Source organism: Sciurus carolinensis, chromosome 6, assembly GCF_902686445.1.
Source record: "Sciurus carolinensis chromosome 6, mSciCar1.2, whole genome shotgun sequence".
In the NCBI taxonomy this organism is placed as follows: domain Eukaryota; kingdom Metazoa; phylum Chordata; class Mammalia; order Rodentia; family Sciuridae; genus Sciurus; species Sciurus carolinensis.
In genome coordinates, this window is record NC_062218.1 from 129,674,065 (window position 1) to 129,696,048 (window position 21,984).

The window sequence follows — 21,984 nt, forward strand, 5'->3', positions numbered from 1 at the left end:
CCACCATGGATTTGATGGAGGTTACAGAAGACCTTGAGAAGAGAGCTCTTAGAGGACCGTATGAACAAGAGCCTGACTGGAGTGGAAAAGAGAGAACAGAAAGTGGAGACAGGAAGACAGATAAATTAGAAACGATGTCTTCAAAGATGACAATGCTTGCAGAGATTTGGATAGTGAGGGAAATGATGCAAAAGGGGGAATGTGATGATGGTGGAGAGGGAACAACAGCAGAGACCATATCCCAGATGAGGAGATGGGGCCACTCAGCAAGAGGAAGAAAGATGCCTCATCACTCACCCAAATACTCACCTGTACTCAATCGTCCCATGGCCTGCCACAGCTGCCTGGGCTGAGGCTGGGGGCAGAGTGAGGACTCTGAGCAGAATCCCACTGGAGTCTCCAGCCCTGTTCCACTCTCACTGGAGGAGTGCCTGCTCTGGAATAGGGTGTAAAGGGACATAGACCGTCCCATCAGAATACTGGGGACTAGGCTGAGGTCACAGGGCTGCTGACTGTTGACTACTTGGCAGGAGTGATGGAAGTGAGGACCTGGCCCACACTGTCGGCCTAAGGAAGGACCAAGGGCTCCCTCCAGCGCCATTCACTCCAGCGATATTTTTCTGACTTCAGAAGTGTTTCACAAATCTACGTTTGGTTAGGGTTGGTGCTGGAGAAACAACCCAGGGCCTCGTACATACCAACTAGGCACTCTATCACTGAGCTACACCCTCAGCCTCTTCAAACCTAACTTGAAACCCTTCTGCCCTCTCAACTCACTTCGACCTGCTCCACGCCTCCAGTCCCTTGGATTTAGAAATCCTGGAGCCACGGATACCGAGCCTACCAAATCCGCCCTCACAGCACCCCAAGAGAAGGCTTTTATCGTTCCATTTTCCGGGGGAGAAAACAAAGGTGGAAACAAGAGTCCAGGCATGTCTGGTTTCAAAATGCCGCTTTCGCACCACTCCGCCAGTGGGCGGCGCACAGGGCTGGACAAGACACCAGAGACCAACCAATTAGGCAGCGTCTCCCAGTCTCGGAGCCCCGCCCCGGCCCCGCCCCGGCTCCGCCCCACTCAGGCAGACAAGGACGGGCAGTGCCTTCCAGCTCGAGGAAAGATGGGGCTTCGTGATTGGGTGGGGCGTCCCACAGGCCGGGAGAACGCCCAGGGGCGTGGCTCTGATGAAGGCGTGGACCAGGGCTCCGCCCCCTTCCCCCGAACTCAAAGCGGACGGCGTCCGCGAAGGCGGGGACAGAACCCCGGCGTCGGATCCCAACCCTGCTGTTTGGAGCCTGCCGCCTACCAGCGCCCCGGCGGGGCAGAGCAGGTACAGGTGACCGCCCAGGGCATCTTGGACTGGACCAGACGGGGGCCGGGAGCCTGCTGAGGGCCCCGGAGGGCACTGGGGCTCTTGGCCAGCGCTCTGTTTTCTCCAGCGGGCTGCGGCCCCTGCTTCAGCCCCTGCCCCCGCCTTCCTGAGGCGAAGCCGGCTGTCTCTGGGTGGATTGGCGCCTGCGCTGCTTCCTGCGGCCGGGACTTGGCAAACCTTGGGGCCCAGGCGGGAGACTAGGGGGAAACTGAGTCACGTCGAGGTGGGAGAAGTGCTGCGTGGGCGGCACCACTCCCACTGATTTCCAAGGTAGATCCCTTCCCTAACCACGCTTTGGGATCCCGGCCGCCACCCATCTCCGGCAGCACACCACTCCTGCTCCCCCTCCTTCTGCTCCCAGGGGTCCCACTCTGGCTCCCTGCAGCCTGGACCGGTCCGGAATGGTTAGGACTTGCTCCAGCCGCCTCCTTCCCTTCCCCTCCCCCTCGCGTCCCGAGCCCCCATGTACTCCCTCCGCTGGCTCTCCGCACAGTGTCAACTTACACGCCTTATATAGTCCGAGCAGGCTTCAGCCGCGGCCTGCCTGCCGGGACCTGGAGGCGGGGGAGAGGAGAGTGGCCCCTGACTCACCCCACCGCGCCGCCCGAGGCTCCAGTCTGGCTTGGGAAGAAGCCGTGCCAAATTAGTCTCACAGCCCCCCTCTGGATGGAAAGAACCTCGAGCATAAATGAGGGCTCCCAGTTCCTGGGCGGAGGGGGTCTGCCCATGTGTTTATAAGTGAGGTCTGCCTGACAAGCCTAATAGAATACCTACCCACCCATGCCTTGTGTGTGCCCAGTCTTCCTCTGGTGCTTGGCACCTGTCCAAGGCTAGTGTCCAGCCCTGGACCCAGCCTGCCTGCAATGCTGGCCACTGATCTTCTCTTCTCAGGAACAGGCACCATGGATTCCTTCAAGGTAGTGCTAGAGGGGCCAGCACCTTGGGGCTTCCGGCTGCAAGGGGGCAAGGACTTCAATGTGCCCCTCTCCATCTCCCGGGTGAGCCTAGGTTGGGGAATGGAACCCTGGGGGGACTCTGGGTTCTTAGGTATCCAGTGGGTGATGGGAAGAATCTGAGCAGGAACAACAGGGATTAAAAGACTAGGAGGTGTCCAGAGATATGGTAGACACCTGCCATTCGAGCTCCCAGCTAGGTGGATACTGGGAAAGGAACTCCTAAACTTCCGTAGCACTGGTCTAACTAGATGGCATTCCACTTGGCTCCTGTGGCCACCCCTGAGGGCCTCCTTTGCAGGATGGGAGCCTGATGTCCCCAGGGAGTGCCTGAACCTGAGGGAGCAATGCATGGAGCCAGGCCTCAGGCACAGCACTTTGACCATAGAGTCTTATTTTAAGTTTGCTTTCATTCAGGGAATAACAGTTGCCACCCTGTTTTTCCAAATGAGAAAGGACTACTTGGAAAGGCAGAGGGGGAACATTCAGCAAGTCTGTGGCAAAGCAAAGATTTGAATTTAGGTGCAGGATGGCCTGCACTCTTGGTGACTTGGAGGAAAAGATGTCTTCCAACTTGTCTCTTCTCACCCTGTGTCACCATCAACTGGTCCTATTCAGGTTGTGGTGGCCTTTGACCCTGAACAGGGGTATTGTAAGCCTAGGCTATTGGGATTCTGACTCTAATTTCTGAGTCTGCCCTGGTGGGGCGGAGCTGGGGACTGGCTCCTCCCTGTGGCAGGGTGATTGCCTTATAAGCCCAAGAATGCATCCTCAGCCGAGATAGTCAACAGTGGTTAGAGTCTCCTGAGCCCAAAAGGGCTAGCCTAGACCTGGACCCCTGGACCCCATTGGTGGGCCCCTCACCTGGTCATCAGGCAGCAGCGCCAGCTGTGGGGTCCAGCCTTAGAGTTTGCCTACCCAGAGTGGGTGAGACCAGCCTTTGGACTTGGTGTCTCTGATTGTGGCCTGGGGGTCAGGAGCGGGTGGGAATTTCCTGCCCCCACATCCGCCTTCCAAAGAGGCCCACCCGGCCCCCTGTGAACAGGCAGCTATTGGCAGGAAGCCCAGGGCAAGCCAAGCCTGGCGGGGGCCAGGGTTGACTAGGCACTGCCCAACCTAACAGGCCCCAAGGCACAGTCTGTCAATGGGAGTTGGGCTTGGTGGCCAGGGCAAGCAGTGTTCTTTCCAGGAATCCTTCTATGTGTTCTGGAAAATGCCCTGTCAGCAGGATATCTAAGAGCAATGGTCTTCCTACCACACATATTTAGCTCCCTACACAATCTTCAAGCCTATTCTATACCCCCTTCCCTAGGAAAGTTCTGGCCAATGTGGCTGGTCTCAGCCTCAGTTTCTTCATTGATGAGGATGACCTTTTAGATGTGGCCTGTTGGGGGCACTCTGGGTTTGCGCTCCCTTGTCAGCAGCCCCAGCATGTGGGTGGGGCCACCAGCTGAGCCCAGCTCTGAAGTTGAATCTAGGCCCTGATGGGTGGCGGGGTGGGGTGGTCTTTTCTGAGCTGGGCCAGCCCCCTATCCCTCCCCTGACCCCACAGTGGAGGGAGGAGGGAGGGGCTAGGACTGGCTATGGGCCCAGGCCTGGGAGATGAGGTAATGTCTGGGACTGGGGGGTTGGGCTTCTCATTGGAGCCCTTAGGCTGACTCACCCCCGCCCCATACAGTGTCCAGCCCCCTGGCTTTTCCCCTCCTTAATCCTTCAGGCCTCCCTCTGCTCCTAGTCTGAGCTCCTCCCTGCTTTTCCCTCTAGCTACCTCAGATCTCTCTTGCTTCTCCACCTCTCTGACCACTTCCCTATTCTCTCCTTCCTGCCCTCCTTGCTCCAGGGAAGTAAGTAGTCCTTTACCTCCTCACACACCCTTTTTCCAGGAGCCAGCTGCTCCTCTCCACCCGAAGACCCCCACCTCAGACTCAGCCTACTTCCTGGGAACCACTTTGTGTGCATAGGGAGTGACTGAACCAGGTTTCCCCTGTACTGACTCACCATGACCTTAAGTAAGTCACTTCCCCTGAAGGTTGTTACTTCCCCATGCCCATTGTAAGGAATTGGATTGAACTAAAGTGAGACAGGGGATCAGGGAGCCTTTCTAGGTATGTTGGTCCCCCAGTTGGGTGCCCATACTCAGCAGAGGTGGCCTAGAGTGGTGGAGCCTTAGAGTCAGAATCAAATCCTGACCCTGCCTCTTACTAGCTGGGTTATATAAGGTGCTTAACCTCCTTGTTTTCCTGTGTAAGAAATGGGTATATTCTCAGATTCTTCCACAGGCTTATTGGAGGATTCACTGGCAGTGTGTGTCATTACTAGGTGCTCCATGTTCTTAGTATTATTATTATTTAGCAGGTAAAGAAGGGACCACCATCTCTTTGCTCTTCTAACCTTTGCAAGCATGAAATAGAGCCAGCTCTCCCTTTTGTCCCAGTGCTGGCAGTCTCTGCATCTGGCCCTCTGCCCACTGGCACCTCTCTAGAACCTTTCATCTCCCCTCTGCCTGCCTCAGCAGTTCATACACCAGCCCACCTGAGAAGCTTCCTGGGGCCTCTGGTAACCTGTACCCCGTAATTCCCCCACCATTGGTGAAGTGTAAATTAAGCCTGCTCAATGCAGTGCCATACCCCTTGCCAAATAGCTGGGTAGTCCCATGGGCCGAAACCCACAGACGGCCATCTGCCTGTGTTGTGACTGGAAGGACTCAGTTGTTTGTCGGGGTCACCTCTGCCAGGAGCCTGGGAAGTGGCCCCTCTACCCTCCGGCCTTCATAAATACTCTCAGCCCTTTAGCAACACACTCCATTTTCCTTTGACCAAGGATCATTGCTTTCCAGACAGCTAATGCTGGTGACTGCCATTTCTCCCAGCCTGCTATATCCCTCATTTACCACACAAATCAGGGATTTCTGACTCAGAGCCCAAAGGGTTGGGGGGCATGGGGAAGACATCGATTTAAAGCCGTGAAGCTCCTTTGGGCCCCATTCAGGGACCATTCAAGGGGGAAACTGGAGATGACAAGGCCTACTCAGATCTAGGCAGATTCCTACAGAAAGCTTCCAGGATAGGGTGATAGTAGTGTAAGAGGTCAGTGAGCACACTCAGTGGTGCCAGGATGAAGTTGCCACATACACAAGCCAGAGGATGTATCTGGTTGGTGAAACAGCCTGGGATGGAGGCCAGTCAAAAGACTGTGATCAGAACCCAGAAGTTTTGGTTTTAACCTGAGGGTGGCTGTTTGTTGACATCACAGCAGTGTCTGGGCTGTGAGGGAGGGTCCTGGAGGTGCTTAAATGAGCAGTGTGATGGAGGAAATTGTGTAGTGGATGAGCACCACCCCTTCCAAGGTTGCTTTAGGATCCAGCAGTTGCCCAGAAAAATGTTGGCTGGAGAGGCCTCTGGGTTCTGAAAGTGGGGGCAGCTTAGGATAGGCAGGGTGGACTACTGTTGCCTCAGTTTGGGCTGCATAGTCCTGGGCCTCACTGGGTACAGTGACACATGCCTATAATCCCAGCAACTCGAGGTTGAGGCAGGAGGATTGTAAGTTCAAGGGCAGCCTGGAAAACAAATTGAGACCCTGTCTCAAAAAGGACTGGGGTATATAGCTCAGTAGTAAAGCACCCCCGAGTTCAATCCACAGTACCACAAAAGAAAAACAATTTCCTGGGCCTTTGTGACCCTTCCTTTCTCCACAGCTCACTCCTGGAGGCAAAGCTTCTCAGGCCGGAGTGGCTGTGGGTGACTGGGTGCTGAGCATCGATGGTGAGAACACAGGAAGCCTCACACACATTGAAGCCCAGAACAAGATCCGTGCCTGTGGGGAACGCCTCAGCCTGGGTCTCAGCAGGTGCTGCTCTGGCCTGCTGGTGGGTGGGGGCCCCCCTGGCCTGGCCCACCGTCACTACCTTCCCTTCTCCTCTAGGGCCCAACCAGTTCAGAGCAAACCACAGAAGGTAGGCAGGGGGAAATCTGGGCTTTGGGCAGGAGGGCATGGATTCCTGAGCAGACCTGCCTTCCCTGGCACAGCCTTGGTACCCCATCCCTACTGGGAGCAGGGGGTAGATGCCAGAATGAGCAAGGTCTGGGAAAATGGAAGTGGAGTCCAGGGCTGCCGCACGGTCCCAGCAGCACGCATGCCTGCACGTTTGTCCGCCTGCCTCCTGTGCTGTGTGCCCACCCACACTTGGTCCTTCCTTGGCCCCACGTGGGCTGAGATTATAGCTCTCAAATGGGGACCTTGAAACTTGAGTCGCCCCCTCCCTCCTTGATGCCTTCAGCCAGATGTGTGGGGCGGAGCAGGAGCTGCCACTGTCCCTTCCGTGGGGGAATCGATCCATTCCCACCCAGGCTCCCACCCTCGCCCTCCCCACCCGGCTCTGTCTCCGCCCAGGCCCTGGCCCCTGCCGCGGAACCCCCGCGGTACACCTTTGCACCCAGTGCGTCCCTCAACAAGACGGCTCGGCCCTTTGGGGTCCCCCTGCCTGCTGACAGCGCCCCGCACCAGAATGGGTACGTCAGTTCCTGCCCGCCCACCACCCACACTGTCCAGTCCTACGTTGGCCCCACACCCACTGCCATTGCTACTGCTCTGTGTGTACTGTGCCCCAGCCGGATGGGAACCGTGCGGCAGCGACCCCTGGCGGCCGGGTTGGGGGCTACAGGCACCACCCTTCTGGGGGCTCTGGAGAAGCCAGTGTCCCCCACCGGTGTCCTGGGTTGGGGTGTGGTGTGGGGCCAAGTGAGCCTCAGTCAGCACCACCTCGCCCCCAGCTACTCTGACCCTTCCCCATCTTTTTTTCCTCCCTTTGTGTCTGTCCCTTTATCTGTCCATCTATTTCCTTCACAGGTGCAGACCCCTGACAAGTCAGTGAGCCCCCTCTGTCTGTCCCTCTCTTCCTTCTTTTTGGCACTCTGGGCGGTGGTCCCTCCCCACCCTGGCGGCCCTATTCCCCTCTCACTCATCTACCCACCCACCCACCCAGCAGGGCCCTTGGCCTCACCCTTCTCCCTCTCTCCCATCATGACAGTGACCCACTTATACCAAATTCTGGGAGGGACTGCCCCTACTACCCATCCCATTGTGAGGTTCTGAACCATACCCTTCCCACAGACAGCCGCTCCGACCGCTGGTCCCAGATGCCAGCAAGCAGCGGCTGATGGAGAACACCGAGGACTGGCGGCCACGACCAGGGACAGGCCAGTCTCGTTCCTTTCGCATCCTTGCCCACCTCACGGGCACCGAGTTCAGTAAGTGCTATCCCAGGGCAGGGCAGACTCTCCTGGCCCCAGACCAGGTCTGACCCTCTGCCAAGGATGAAGGCTGGGTTGGCCTTCATTTCTGTTGGTCAATGCCTGCCTCTGCCCTCTCAGTGCAAGACCCGGATGAGGAGCACATGAAGAAATCAAGGTAAAAATCCAGGCGCCAACCTGGCTCCCGCCTCCCACCTTTTCCATCCCAGCATTACCCTGTGTCTGCTCCTGGCCCTCCCCAGCTGAGCTTTCCATTCTCTTCCTTTCTTTCTTTCCTTCCTTCCTTCCATCCTCCCTCCCTGCTTCCCTTCCATCTCTCCTTCCTTTCATTTCCTCCTCTCTCTGCCCCTCAGGGAAAAGTATGTCCTGGAGCTACAGAGCCCACGCTACACCCGCCTCCGGGACTGGCACCACCAGCGCTCTGCCCACGTGCTCAACGTGCAGTCGTAGCTCACCCTCTCGGCCAGCTGCCCTCTGCCTCTTTATCTGTTCCTCCTGCCCAGGGCACCCCCTTCGTGCCTCCAGCTTCTGCTTACCTCATCCACCCCTTTCCTGCCCCTGGCCTGAGCCTTCTACTGGCTTGGCCCCAGCAAGTGGCCTGGCATAGGGCCTGACTTCATCTGACTGCCTTCCCTCTTTGCCCTATGGTACTGCTGTCTGCCAGATCTGCGCTGCCTTGGGCATGGAAATAAACATTCTCAGCCCTGCTTTCTCTGCCTTTGTATTCTATCTTTATGGGCCTGGTTTGCATTTTGAATATGGCAGTGTTTGATGGTTCAGACTCATTGTGGGCCCTGCCCTCTGTCACAATGGGAGGAGGAGGTACCTGGCAAAGAGGGGGCTCTATCCCGCCAACAGAGTAGGCCCTCTAGGGTGAGGGAAGCCCCAAGAGTTACCCCAAGGAGTAGGAGCCCTGCTTCACCTCCCAGCTCTACACAACAGACCAGATAGCTGGGACCTAGCTAGGAGAAGCAGCCTTCCCCATCCCTACCCCCAGAGGGACCTGGAATCCAGCTCAGCAGCTCTCATGTACCCAGGCATCTCCCAGGGGCCAGCAGGACTAAGCTGGGGGAGGGGGCATGCCAGAAACCTCAGCCATTCAGTGCCTTGAATGGCAGATCTTGCAGCCAGGTGCCCAGGACAGAAGCCCCAACCCCAGCCTCAACTACACCCCAGGAACCCTGGCCTGGTGAGAGTGGGCTTGGACCTAGGGAAGGGTGGGAAGCCTTCAGGGACATGGGGGTGGTGAACTCCTCTGAGCTGCCCCAGGCTCTACCCTCTGTCCTTTGGAATCTCTGGGAACCCCCCTGGAGCCATTTTCCTTGGCCCTGGCAGGCCCTACCACCCCTAGCCCCAGCAGCCGCCCACCCTGGGCCGTGGACCCTGCATTTGCTGAGCGCTATGCCCCGGACAAAACAAGCACCGTGCTGACCCGGCACAGCCAGCCAGCCACACCCACCCCTCTGCAGAACCGCACCTCCATTGTGCAGGCTGCTGCCGGAGGAGGCCCAGGAGGGGGCAGCAACAACGGCAAGACTCCTGTGTGCCACCAATGCCACAAGGTCATCCGGTGGGTGACTCTGTTCCCTTCCTACCTAGCCTGAACCTGGTCTGTCTACTTCCCCACTTCTAAGCTGCTACTGAGGGAGAATAAGGATTCAGTTCCTAATGGAAGCTGATGTAGGGACCTGGCCCAGGCCCCCAAATTCTTTAATCCTGTACCACCTACTCCATCCTACCACTGCACCCATGCCAACCTCTGGCAGTATTTGCCCGGTTGAAATAGAGGAAGGCACCAATGACACCTTGAAGCTGTACTCTGGGCAAAGAAGGGGCTGTCTTCTTCCAACCCCTCTGCATCTCTCTCTGTACTCACTCAGTCTCTCTGCTAAGCCTCTGCTCTCAGAGCAGACAGGTCAGAGGCCCCTTCCCCTGTGCACTACTCCCTGGGGCCCATCTGAGTAACACAGCCCCTCAGAGTCAGCTTGCCAGATTCTAGAGCCTTCCTAATTCTCATCCTCAGCTCTGGCCTGCTCTTGTCTGCCATCAGCTCTTAGGCAAAAGATCTGCAAAGCACCCCCTCCTTCTTATACCCCTATTTATCTAGGACCTGCAGGCCCCTCCCCAAGTCAGATAGAACAGGCAAGCAGGACAAGGCAGTCACTGGGGTCTTCTCAAGTGTTCATCAGCATGTACCTCAGTACTTCCTGCCCACTAGGGCACCAATCCCTCAGGGGTGACTCATTAAACTCAAGTCATCAGCTCCCACCATTCTACTGGCTTTAAACCGTGTCTTGTGTCATCAAGTCTATTTAGCACGTCAGAGTTTGCTCCCTTCAAGCTTCATCACTTTCACTGTGTGCCCTTGGACTAGTCTCTTCCCAAACCTATATTCTGCTTTTTAGTTGTGGTTGTTGTTATTCATTTGAAGGGTCTTTATTTTATATGTTTATGTTCAGTGTTGAGAATTGAACCCAGTGCTTCACACATGCTTAAGCAAGTGCTGTACCACTAAGCCATCAACTCCAGCCTCTGTATTCTACTTTATTTGGGGGGAAAAAAATAGAATGAACTTTCTGATCTAAAATTTCCTACTACGTGCTCAATAAACCCACTTGGGGCCTCCACTCACGTGCATATATTCCCCTTCACTGCCCTGCCTCCCTGTAGGGGCCGCTACCTGGTGGCACTGGGCCATGCATATCACCCCGAGGAGTTTGTGTGCAGCCAGTGTGGGAAGGTCCTGGAGGAAGGCGGATTCTTTGAAGAGAAGGGGGCTATCTTTTGCCCCCCCTGCTATGATGTGCGCTACGCCCCCAGCTGTGCCAAGTGCAAGAAGAAGATCACAGGCGTGAGTGAGGCTGGCAGAGGGATGGCAGGTGGGAAGGCAAATCCTGAACATGTCAGCATTGAGGAGTGTTGAGCAACTGCCTGGCCTGTAGCTCTGACTGCACGAGCCCTTTGGATGCTGAACAGTCTAATAGGGCTGGAGGTGTAGCTCAGTGGTAGAGCACCTGCCTACCATGCACAAGGCCCAGGGTTCAATCTCTAGCACTGCAAAAACAAAACAGGCAAAACACAGCCACTTATTAGGCTTTACATCGGCCAGCATCTTCTAAACCAAAGACCAAAATTCTGTTCAAAAAGGCCTAAGCAAATGAGAGAGAGAAGAGAAGAGAAAAGAAATGTATTGGACAGCTCAAGGCAGTAACTTCAGGCCCCACTAAATTCAGGTACCAAGGCCATGAGCACACTTGCCTCACCCTCCCAGGGCAGGAGTCTGACCTCACCAACCTGGCAGGTATTCTGATAAAGGTTCTCACTGCCCAGTAGTTCCTTGAAAATATTCCTGGCCTTGCCTATGCCCATACTCAGGACTGATTCTGTCCTCAGAGCTCTTAGGTTAGAGCATGAGAAGAACAACACAGGGGACTCAGATTGTTTTGGCAGAATTGGCCAGAAGCTCTAGGGGTTAGGGGGAGACAGCAGAGACCTGGCTCATTCTAGAGGTATTCTGGGAACCCCTGTGCCACTCCCACCAATCCCTCATTTGCTTTAGCCACTCAAGCCTTTTCATTTTGACAATGAATTCTGTTCCCTCCACCACAGGGCCTTTGTACACTCTTACAGCCCTTGTCACCTGTCTCCTTCTTATTTAGAACTCAACTATCACTTCCGCAGGAACATCTTTCCTGACCCCCACCCTCCCCACCAGGTCAGGCTCCCCAGTTTGCTCACTATGCTCCAGTCCTTTTGTCTTATTTCCCTGGGTATGAAGTGCACAGGCTGAGAACAGGGCTGTTTGCATCAAGCCCTGTGCACTGAATATAGGAGGTGGTCAGTAAACACTTGAACAAGTGGAAAGAAGTGGCCTCTAAGTGGAACTTGAACATGTGTAGGAATTCATTTGGAGAAAGATGCAAGCAGAGGGAATAACTATGTCACAAGGCCACACCTGAGAAGGGTGTGAGCTGAAGCAGAACAGGTAGGCGGGGTTGGGTTAGGATTTGGAGCTGGAAGCTGATGAGGTCAGATGTGCCTCAGAAAGCTTTCTTTAGGACAGGGTTGGAGGTAGAGCTAGAACCAGGGAACTGGGTACTGTTGGGGTTTAGACCAAAGCAATAGGGATGCCAGAGGTAGACAGATTTAGCATACCCTAAGGGGAAGAAACAAGTGAAGGGCCAGTCCCCGGTTGACTGCATACCAGTAGAAACCCTGCTCCCACCTCCAGACTCTATCTCTTGCAGTCACACCCCTGTCGGTGCCCCTCTCCCACCAGCTGGAGGCATAAGTTCCTTCACTTTGACCTTTTGTCTGCTTCCTTAGAAGAGGCAACACCACTCTGTGGGATGAGCTAGTTTTGGAGCCAGCCAAATGTGGGGACAAAACCCTTTTCTGCCCTCTATTGGCCATGTGAACTGGAGCAAGTTTCTTTCTGTGAGCCTCACTAAAGGGTAGCAGTTAGCTCCTGACCAGTATGGTTTCAAGATTTACATGAAGCTGGGTATAGTGGCACATACCTATAATCCCAGCAACTGGGGAGGCTGAGGCAGGAGGATCACAAGTTCAAGAGAAAAAGAGTTAAAACAAGGATAAGAGGGCTGGGGAGATATCTCATATCAGTCAGTAGAGCGCTTGCCTTGCATGCACAAGGCCCTGGGTTTGATCCCCAGCACTGCAAAAAAAAAAAAAAAAAAAAAAAAAAAAAAAAAAAAAAAAAAAAAACACACACACACACACACACAAGAAAAAGAAAAAAATCTCTATATAAAAAAATGAAATCCCCAAAAATTAAAAGGGCTGGGGATGTAACTCAGTGGTAGAGTGCCCCCTGGTTCAATCTCCAGGACCAAAAAAAAAAAAGAAAATTTTATGCAAAATATGATACAGGTGTTGTAAAGGGCACAAATGAGCCATCAAGAGCTAGGTATCAGCCACAATTATTTCTTTCTTGGCCACCCTTTCATTTCTAAATCAGTGGTTAGCATTTAAAAATCAAGGTTGAAGCTGAGCTTGGTGGCAGATTCCTTTGATCCCAAATACTTGGAAGGCTGAGACAGGAGGACACGAGTTCCAGGCCAGTCTGGATAATTAGCGAGACTGTATTTCAAAATAAAATTTTTAAAGGCAGGAGATGTAGCTCAGTGTTAAAGCACTTGCCTAGCATGCATGAGACTTTGGGTTCCATCCTCAACACTGCAGGAGAGAGAAAAAAAAAAAGGAGATTTCACTTTCACACCTAGGTTTCAACCTGAACTATCTGGGCATTCCTGAATGAACCCAGCTACAGTCCCCAGAAGCAGAACAAGTAGTTCCCCCAACAGTCCTTGAGGGATTCCATCTGGACCCCTTGTTTCAAGTGTGGGGTCATTTCTCACACCAGCCCTGCAAGGCTAGGGTTAGGTTCCCAGTTCATGAGGGAAACAACTGCATCTCTAGAGAAGGTAAAGCAATTGGCCATGCTGCCCTCTGCCTACTCCAGATCTGAATGCACTGGTCCTGGTTGGATTGAGGGTTCTGGGGGAAACAACCTAGCCTTTGGGAGAACTTATACTGTGAGCCTGCTTCCTCCTGCCTCCAGTGGAGCCTGGTTAACTCAATTCACCCTGATTAGTGAGGACCCCTTATGGGCCAGGTGCTGCTGGGATAGATTAGTTAATAAAACAGTTAATGCTTCATGTCTTCCTGACCTAAAATTTTAGCCAGGAGAATGAGGGAGAGACAAACTTTAAGTGAGAGTAAAAATGTTATCTGGTAGTGTGTTAGTGAGATGAGTGTAACAGAGAAAAGGAAAGGGGAAGGTAAAAGGTACTGGGAGCATGGCGTAGAGAAGATGGGTCGGAGTACTCCATGTGGCCAAAGCAGACCACATGGAGGAGATGACATTTGTGTAGAAACAAAGGAGGTGAGGGGCAGGGGGAACTTGAGATATCTGGGATGAAGTAATTCAGGCAGAGGGAACAGCCAGTATAAAACCCCAGAACCGTGGTGTGCCTGGCATGGCATGGCAGTGGCAGACAAGAATAGAGTGTGTCAGGATCAGAATGTAAAAGGACAGGGGAGGGAATTTGGCCACAGCAGACAAAAGAATGGAATTACTACAAATTGTGGGAGGAGCAGGTTCAGGGTGCAGAGTTGGGTGTGGAGTTTTGCACATGGTAAATTAAGAGACTAGTGGACATGCACGTGGAGCTCTGGAGGTGGGTGATGGAATAATGGGGGTCATGAGTGTGTAGATGCAAAATTTAGCAGGAGAAGGACTATAGCCCAAGTCCAGCCTTCCTGTGTCCTGTGTTCTGGCGGAAGGGGCTGAGTCTGATGGAATGACTGTGGCCTCCTCCCAGGAGATCATGCACGCCCTGAAGATGACCTGGCACGTGCATTGCTTTACCTGTGCTGCCTGCAAGACACCTATTCGCAACAGGGCCTTCTACATGGAGGAAGGGGCACCCTACTGCGAGCGAGGTAAGGGATGGCCCAGGGAAGGCAAGGAGGGGCAAAGCAGGGGCAGGCAGGAATCCAGGCCCCTTCTCTGGCTCCATCCCTAGACTACGAGAAGATGTTTGGCACCAAATGCCGTGGCTGTGACTTCAAGATTGATGCTGGGGACCGCTTCCTGGAAGCACTGGGCTTCAGCTGGCATGACACATGCTTTGTTTGTGCGGTGAGATCCCCCCACTCCTGCTACCCTCTGTTCTTCTCTAGCTCCATTCCTATATTCTACCTGTGGGATGCATGAGAGGTTGCCAAAGGGCCTTACCTGCTGCCTATGACCCCATGTAACTAGACCTTTGCTGTCCCCAGATATGTCAGATCAACCTGGAAGGAAAGACCTTCTACTCCAAGAAGGACAAGCCCCTTTGCAAGAGTCATGCCTTCTCCCATGTGTAAGCCCAGGACTCACTCAGGGTAGGGCTGGCAGTGGTTACCCAAACCCCAACTCTTGGCCAGAGCCTGGGGTTCCCTGGACCCTGTCCCAACCTCTTCACTTACCCCATACACACTTCCTCCACCACCATCACATGCCGGTGCTGGCCACACCGGCCCTGTTCACCTCCAGTGCCACAATAAACATATCCAGTTGTATGCTCTGTGCCTTCCACTGTGCTTCAGGAATGGGGGGACTCAAGGCATTTAGCAGGGCACGGGTTAAGATGACTTTCTTGGAGTGGGCCATCTTAGTGTTCCTTATGTTGGGGAACGGAAGGTGTACGGTTACTGAGTGGTGGGCCCACTGCCTATGGATGCGGGGGAGCCACTGATCTGGCCTGGAGTGGAGGTTAGAGTAGAGGAAATGGGGGCAGATCTGCAGAGATGGGGCATGGAAGACACTGACAGCCAGAACAAGTCCCACAGGTACCACCCACCATCCATATGCTTAAGAACTAAAACAGAAGGTACGGCTGGAAAACACATCCTAGGTCCTGGGAGGCCATAAGTGCCAGGCTGAGGCCCATCTCTTTAGGAAAAAGAAAGGCAGGCACGAAGAGTTTGAAATAGTGAAGGAACTAGTTTGGATTTGTGAAAAGGCCACGAGGGCAATGAGCAGAGTAAATAGGAGGAGGGAAACTGGAGGAGAGGTTGCGACAATGATCAGAGGGCAAGGACCAGGGGAAGATAGTGGCAAAGATGGGACCCAGTGACAGGTCCTGGGGAGTCCAAAGTGAGGGCCCAGGGAACAAGGGGGCAGGAAGAAGAGGACAAAAGCTAGTACAGGCATCTAGTACATGTCATGTGTTGCTTACATCATCCCACGTGATCTTACCACCAATTCTAGGAGGTGCCTGCAGTTACTTACTCCTTTTCCAGATGAGGTTAGAAAGGTCACATAGTCTCTAGGATCACAAGCCGTACTAGAAGCCAGGCCCCAAACTGACTACTACTCAGTCCCAGACTGGTACCTTAAGAATTGGAGGTTTCTTGGTGGCCCCATCATTCCCTGGGATTTCTTGCTTCCTCTTGATACCTTCATTTGTCCTGTCCCAAGCATGGACTGGAGAGGGACTGAAGAGAGGACCCATACTAGGAGACTGGGGCAACTCAGTGTGCTCATAGTCACCTGTTCTTTGGGGTCCTTGGCATGAGGACTTCAGTACATTTGTTGACCTCTTTAACATATCCTTGGGCTTCAGATGTGACAGAGTGTTTGCCTATTATGCACAGGCCCTGGGTTTGATTTTCCAACACTACACCCCTAAAACCTTTGGCCAATCCTCCTTAAGAAAAGGGTCTCTGTTGTATCTATATTGGACCCTTGGAGAATGGGCACTTTGTGTGTTATTTTCATGATCTGCCAGAGGCTAGAATAGTGCTTGTCATATAGTGGATGCCCAATAAATGTTGTTGAATGACTGAATTAGGGGCCTGTGGGACATTTAAGAGACAAATCCAATCCACAAGCACCTGAAGATTCAAGACTAGATTCACCTCAGATTCAAAATTAAAGAATGAATTTAGAGGGCTGGGGAGATAGCTCAGCTGGTAGAGTGATTGCCTCGAAAGCACAAGGCCCTGAGTTCGATCCCCAGTACCGCAAAAAAAAAAAAAAAAAAAGAATGAATTTAGTACAGGTTCAGGGCACTCAACATGAATGCTTATGACTGATGCCTGGGGAGAGCCTGGGAGCAGGGCCTGGGCAGGTAATAGCAGGAGTAAAGCAAGTGGGATGTGGCTTTCTTTCAACCTAGACATCTTGGGCATATTAACACTGAGTATCTCACTTCACAAGGAAATGTACTCTCTTCCACTTCTTTTGAACCATGAAGCCCTCTCAGTCCATCCTCAGTTTCCATGGATACAAGCAAGCAAGCAAGCGCACAGTGGTGGATGGCAATTGCTGCCGGGAGCCAGTCTGGGGGTAGCTGCCCGTCGACCTGAACCAAGGGCAGCCTTGTGGGAACAACAGGCCATGCAGCCAGACCTGCCAGTTTGTCGACTGTATCCGGAGTTTCTGATTTTATGTGAGAGCTGGGTTTTGAATGTTGGCAACTGTTTTTTTTTTTTTTAATCCTATTTTAAAAATAATAAGTATGGGCCAAATCCAGCGTGAGGATGGCTAGGGCCTCAGCATAGAGAATTGACAAGACCTGGAACACAACGTCACAGCACTGGGCAAAGAAAGCAGAGGGAGTCGCCAGAGAGGAAGGATGACAGCCTACAAGAGAGCTTTGGAGCAGGGAAGCCAGGGCTGGGCAAGAGTGTTTCCAGAAGTTGCCAACAATGTCAACCAGGCAGATAAAGCTCCGGAGTCCCCTTGGTGTGTTGCAACAAGGTGACATTTGCCAGATCAGTTTAGCTGAGAGCTGGGGTGGCTGCCAGGGTTAAAGAGAAACAAGGAGGGGGAGAGGGGTGACGACTTGGAAGGAGAGAGTGCAGACAGCTCTTTTAAGAGGCATGGCTGTGGTGGGCCTACAGGAGGATATTGTCAGCTCAGTCACCAATATGGGGTGGAGGGAGGCAGCTGGGAGATGGCTGCCAGAGGATGGTGGTTGAAGATGGCAGTGTTAGTGGTGGGGAGGGCATGAGAATAAGATGAAGAACAAAGAGCTGTGGAATCAATCTTGGGAATGAGGAGCTAGGCTAGATGGAAGTGAAAACAGCCTCTGAAGGACTACCTCACTCTCTATGCTGGGAAACAAAGCAATCCCTGCGTGCCATTTAATCCTCTCAGACCTTCCTGTACCCTCCTGCCCCACCAGTCCCCATCTTCCCATCACCACAGGGCTGCAAGGATCAAAATGTTCCAAGGCTGGGGTGCAAGGCTGTGCGGGTGGAGGCCACAGGGACTGGAAAATGAATGTCCTTGTGCCAGGCAGGGGGGCCATTAGCACCCTTGGATAGTACAGTGTCCCCAACCAAGGAGATGGAGCCCTTAGCAGGGGGCTAAGTGGGCAACTGGAGAGGCAGCAGGCAAGGGAAGGGTTTTTCCAGCTTCCAGGGACTTGAGCTCATTTGGAGTCAGCAGGGAGAGAGGCGGTGGAGGGCGAGGGACTGTTTTCACCAGAACTGATGATTCTGTCACTGCCTCCTCAGTGCTGGGCCCCACATGGCCTTAGTACACACAGAGTACACACAATCCCTGACTTTCCACACAGCCTTGGTATAGGGAGGGAGCTAAAAGACCTGGTTTCAGGTGGCCTAGAGAGCAAGCAGCAGGTGGGCTGGGATTTGTACTTGAGTAGACCTGAATCTGAAGCCACCTTCCCCACCCCAGTAGAGGAAAACCCCTTCCCAATGGGAGAGAACAAGCATTTTGGATTCTGAGGGGTCATGGTAGGATAAGAAGAAGCTTGCCGACTGAGAGCCTGGGGAGAAGTATGAAAGCCAGGTGCTTGGGAGGTTGTACAGGGGGAGTCACTTCAGAGGTGTCAGTGAGGACCCCAAGACCAAACTGAAACCTCTTACTCAGGGATTGGGGGCACTAGAATGCCAACTCAGGTTTCACCTATGTCCCTTGCCACTGACAAAAATGATCAGTACTTGGGGACCAGGTAGATGAAGGACTGTAAGTGCAATTCAAACAGGTTTAAGCAAAAACAGGGATAATTTCCTGGAGTTAACAGTTTCAGGTGCCCATGGACATCTATTGTGCTCTCTCCAACCCTCTCCTGCTTCCCTCAGTGCCCATTTTGTTCTCAAGAGGTGCTCCCTATTATTGGCAGAGACAGCCCCCAGCAGCTCCAGGTCTACGTCCTGCCAACTCAGCAGCCCCAGTGGCCAGAGATTCTTTCTTAATGGTTCCAGAAAAAATCCCAGAGCTGATGCCCATTGGACTGACTTGGGTCATGAGTTCACCCCTGATGTAGTCACTGGGTCTGACCCACCAAGTCTGGATCACATGTGGAAAATCAGTCAGAAGACAGGGGCAGGGATGTTGAGTGGTCCTGATGGCAGATGGGGTGTCCACTGTTCTTCTACCCTCACGACAGGGACCTGCCCCATGCCTTGACACCCCTTCCAGACCTCTCTTAGGAACTACTTGTGACCAAACCCCAGGCCAGCCCATCCCCTGGGTGTGAAAATGGGGGTAATAGAAGAGGAAGCAGAGAAAGGGTTTGGGTATGCTGAAATGACCCAAGACAGACCTGGCTTTGCAAGTACTTGGGTTCAATCTTCAGTATAAGAAAAAAGAAAAAAAAAAATCCTCATCTATATTTTATCATTCACTAGCTGTGTGCTTCTGGGCAAGTCACTGCTCCTCTCTGAACCTCAATTTTCCCATCCATAAAATAGTAATAACAGCCGACACACCCACAGCACCTACTATGTACCATTACCATTTTAAGCATACTTTCAAAAAATCCTCAAGCCAGGACTGGGAATGTAGCTCAGTGGAAGTGCTTGCCTCTCACTCATGAAGCCCTGGGTTCAGTTCATAGCATCACACTTGCAAAAAAACAAAAAACAAAAACCTCAAAGCAGGGTTACACGGTTAGCAGGGCCCAGCAGAGGCAGGGCAGGGGGTGGGGCACTAGGCTAGTCAGGAGCAGAGCTAATGTGGTGAATGAAAGTGGTTGGCCCAATGCCAAGGGCGGATGCCTGGGAAGTGCTGTGAGCTTTGTAATGATGAGGGGGCACTTTTGAAGGTATGCTCAGTAGGATCTTGCAGAGGCATGACGAGACCAGAGAAGGCTCCACCAGCTGATGCTGAAAAAGTCCTGCAGCCCACATGCCTCCCCTCAGCCTCAAAGCCTTCCCTGAGAGATGTGGAGGAGCACAAAACTGGAAGGTGGGGGTGGAGGGCAGGGCTGCCAGGAGGAAAGGAGGGGGTTCCCATTTTATCCTCACAACTGGTTCTCAAAGGGAGACTCAGAGAGGGGAAAGATTAGACTCAAAACACACAGCAAGGAACTACTTTCTGGATCCAAATTCTCCTGGTTCTCATCTTTTCAACTCTAAGGACCCAGAAGCCATTGGGCCAGCCTCCCTGTGTGTGGGGAGCTCTGGGGGTGGGAGAAACTCACATGTCAGTGACTTGAAGGGTGATCAGTGCTGGCATGTGGCAGATACAAAGGCCTGGTGGGAGGACCTCCAAGGAGGCACACACGAGCATGCCACCCTCCATGACAGTGTGTGCATTCTGGAGGCAGCTGGTAACTGAAAGGAGGCAGGTTCTCAGAGGACAAAGTGATCCACCAGTCAGGGAAATAGAACTACAATGGGTCTACTGAATTTGGCAGTGTAGGGGTCACTGGAGACCTTTGCTGAAGCATTACCAGGAAACACAGGGAAGAGGAGACGAATTACAGGTGAGAAAAATTTGTATAAATTCTGTACAAATTTTAGGCTGAAGATGATGTGGAAGGGTGAAGGGTGAGGCGTGTCCTCCAGGGGACCTCCCCACTCACTCCTCTGAAAATAGGGAATACTGGGTATCAGGTTTATGGGAACTCTATTTCCATACATCTAAAAGTTTTTTTTCTTTCTCTAACCCCAGGCCTCACGCATGCTGGGCAAGCACTCTACCACTGAGCTACACCCCCAATCCCAAAACTGTTCTTAAATAGGAAGTTTATTTAAAAATATAGATGGTAAGAGGTGACAGTGGGTGTGGCTGGCTGGAGAGAGTTGGTAGGAGACTGGTGGGGAGACAGGAATTTGAGGAAGGGAGAGCTTTGATGATGATGCACAAAGGTCTTCTGGGTTTTGTATGTGAAATTGAGTGAGCAGGAGATCAAGGGGGGGAGGGGAAGTGGGAGTAGCTGTGAGCTAGGACCAAAGGAAACAGGAAGGGACTGAGGCCAGAGATGCAGATGCCCAGCCATCTGCCTCCCCAGATACCCCAGGGCCCTTGCTACAAGTTCTTCTCCCTCCCCAGAATCCCACTCTTCATGCCCAATGATGGAGGAAGGCTGAAGCTCTGTCCTCACTATGGATCCTTACCCTTACCCTTCCTGGCCTGGTCCACTCACTCCCTTAGTGATTTCCATTGCATTTTAACTGCACCTATTGGCCATTGGGGTCTAGGGCACAGGGCCTGAGTCTGACCCTGCCAGGGTCTCACTATAAATGAGAAACTGCAGAGGCCAGGGGTCTATGAGCACAGTGAACACCAAGAGTTCCTGAGGCAGGGACCTGCCAAATGTTCTGAGTTTAAAAGAGTCCCCCTACTCCAAAGTGCTGGTGTAAATGCACACACTGCTATTCTCTTAGTATAGCCCATTACTTAACTCAGTCACCCAACTTGGGCCCAGCTGGAATCACATCCTCACTCCACAGAATGAACCAGGGTGAAGTTGTGCTGTCTCCTCCCTGGGAAGATGGGTTGGTAGGTTTCACTGTCATGGAAAAAGCTTCTGAGAGCTGTGGAGGGTTTCAACCCCACACCCACCCCAACCCTCAGCAAGGAAAAGAGATGTTCCAGGAGGCCCTGACAGGTGTCTGAGTCTCACCAGGGAGCTTTTCTGAGGTCCCAGCCCTTTTGTGCTTAGAGTTTTAGGAAATAAGGGTGCCAGGAGGCTAGCCATGGAGTGTCCCTGGAGGAGCTCTGCCCTGAGAGTCTGGGGTAAGATGCTGCTTCTGGGACTCTACTTGGGATTACTCTGGGAGGTGTGAGGCTTAGGAGAGACAGGATTTTCTAGGCTGGTCCCACTTAGGAGGGCTCAGGCATGGAGGGGGAAAGCTGTTGAGAATGGTACGATGATGAGCTGGGTTGGGGCTGAGAATGGCCTGAGCAGGTCCTGGAGCAGGAATGGAGGATTGTGGTTAAGAACTGTGATGCTGGACTGAGGTGTGGGAGTGGTGAATAGGTGGAGGTGTGTAATGCTAAGCAGGGGGCTGGGAATGGGGCTGGAGTTGGGACAGGAAAGGAATTGGGTTGAATGTGGAATTGGGCCACAAATGGTATTGGATAGTGATGGGGATGGACTAGGAATGAATCTTTAAGAAGAGGAGATGGGCTGCAGGCAGGTTAAAGGTGGGCTGGCATGTGAATTGTGTCGAAGCCTCAAGTTGGGAAATGGATTTAACATGGGGTGGAACAGACCTGGAAGTGAGGTGAGGCTGGGATGGAGATAAATCAAGCAAGGGGGTGCTGGACTCGCTGGGCAGTGGGCGAGGGGAAAAGAGAGGATGACGCTGGGGTTGGGTAGGGTTTGGAATCTTAGTGAGGTAGGGACCCGGCTGGACTGGGGGCTGAGGAAGACTGCGAGCGCCTAGGTTGGGGACAGGAACGAGGCAGGTGAGGATTTGGGGCGTATGTGGAACCGGCCCTGCGAGCAGAAAGGCAGACCGGATTCAGGGTGCCGCCCCGCGGGACTGTGGGAGAGGGGCTTGGGGGCGCCCCGGGGCAGGCCGGGAAGGGGGGGCGGACCTCCCCCTGGGCCGGGCCGGGGCGGCGCTAGGACCGAGCGAGCGGAGGGAGCGAGCCGGGCGGAGCCAGCGCCCCCCGCCCCCCGCCGGCCGGCTCCCCTC

General features: G+C 53.4%; 1 protein-coding gene across 9 annotated transcripts; it reads left to right on the forward strand.

The window, feature by feature from the left end:
* Positions 1-1,210: 1,210 nt before the first annotated feature.
* On the forward strand, positions 1,211-14,655 carry Pdlim7 (PDZ and LIM domain 7). 9 transcript variants are annotated; one of them, XM_047556661.1, is made up of 14 exons: positions 1,211-1,328; positions 1,438-1,640; positions 2,262-2,368; positions 6,018-6,169; positions 6,245-6,275; positions 6,713-6,831; positions 7,433-7,569; positions 7,693-7,729; positions 8,691-8,761; positions 8,908-9,142; positions 10,243-10,423; positions 13,917-14,037; positions 14,121-14,236; positions 14,377-14,655. In XM_047556661.1, the coding sequence occupies exons 3-14, from the start codon at positions 2,273-2,275 to the stop codon at positions 14,461-14,463; spliced, it is 1,383 nt and encodes a 460-aa protein (XP_047412617.1). In that variant the 5' UTR covers positions 1,211-1,328; positions 1,438-1,640; positions 2,262-2,272; the 3' UTR covers positions 14,464-14,655. The 9 variants fall into 9 exon arrangements, with proteins under 9 accessions (XP_047412617.1, XP_047412616.1, XP_047412619.1 ...); XM_047556660.1 differs by lacking the exon at positions 1,438-1,640 and having other exon boundaries at positions 1,222-1,328; XM_047556663.1 differs by lacking the exon at positions 1,438-1,640 and having other exon boundaries at positions 1,222-1,328; positions 8,700-8,761.
* Positions 14,656-21,984: the final 7,329 nt, after the last annotated feature.

Coding starts and splice junctions, on each gene's coding strand:
- Pdlim7 (XM_047556661.1), top strand. CDS start 2,273: ATGGATTCCTTCAAGGTAGTGCTAGAGGGGCCAGCACCTTGGGGCTTC. Junction 6,832..7,432: donor AGCGCCCCGCACCAGAATGG/GTACGTCAGTTC, acceptor CCCTTCCCACAG/ACAGCCGCTCCGACCGCTGG. Junction 7,730..8,690: donor GAGCACATGAAGAAATCAAG/GTAAAAATCCAG, acceptor CTTGAATGGCAG/ATCTTGCAGCCAGGTGCCCA.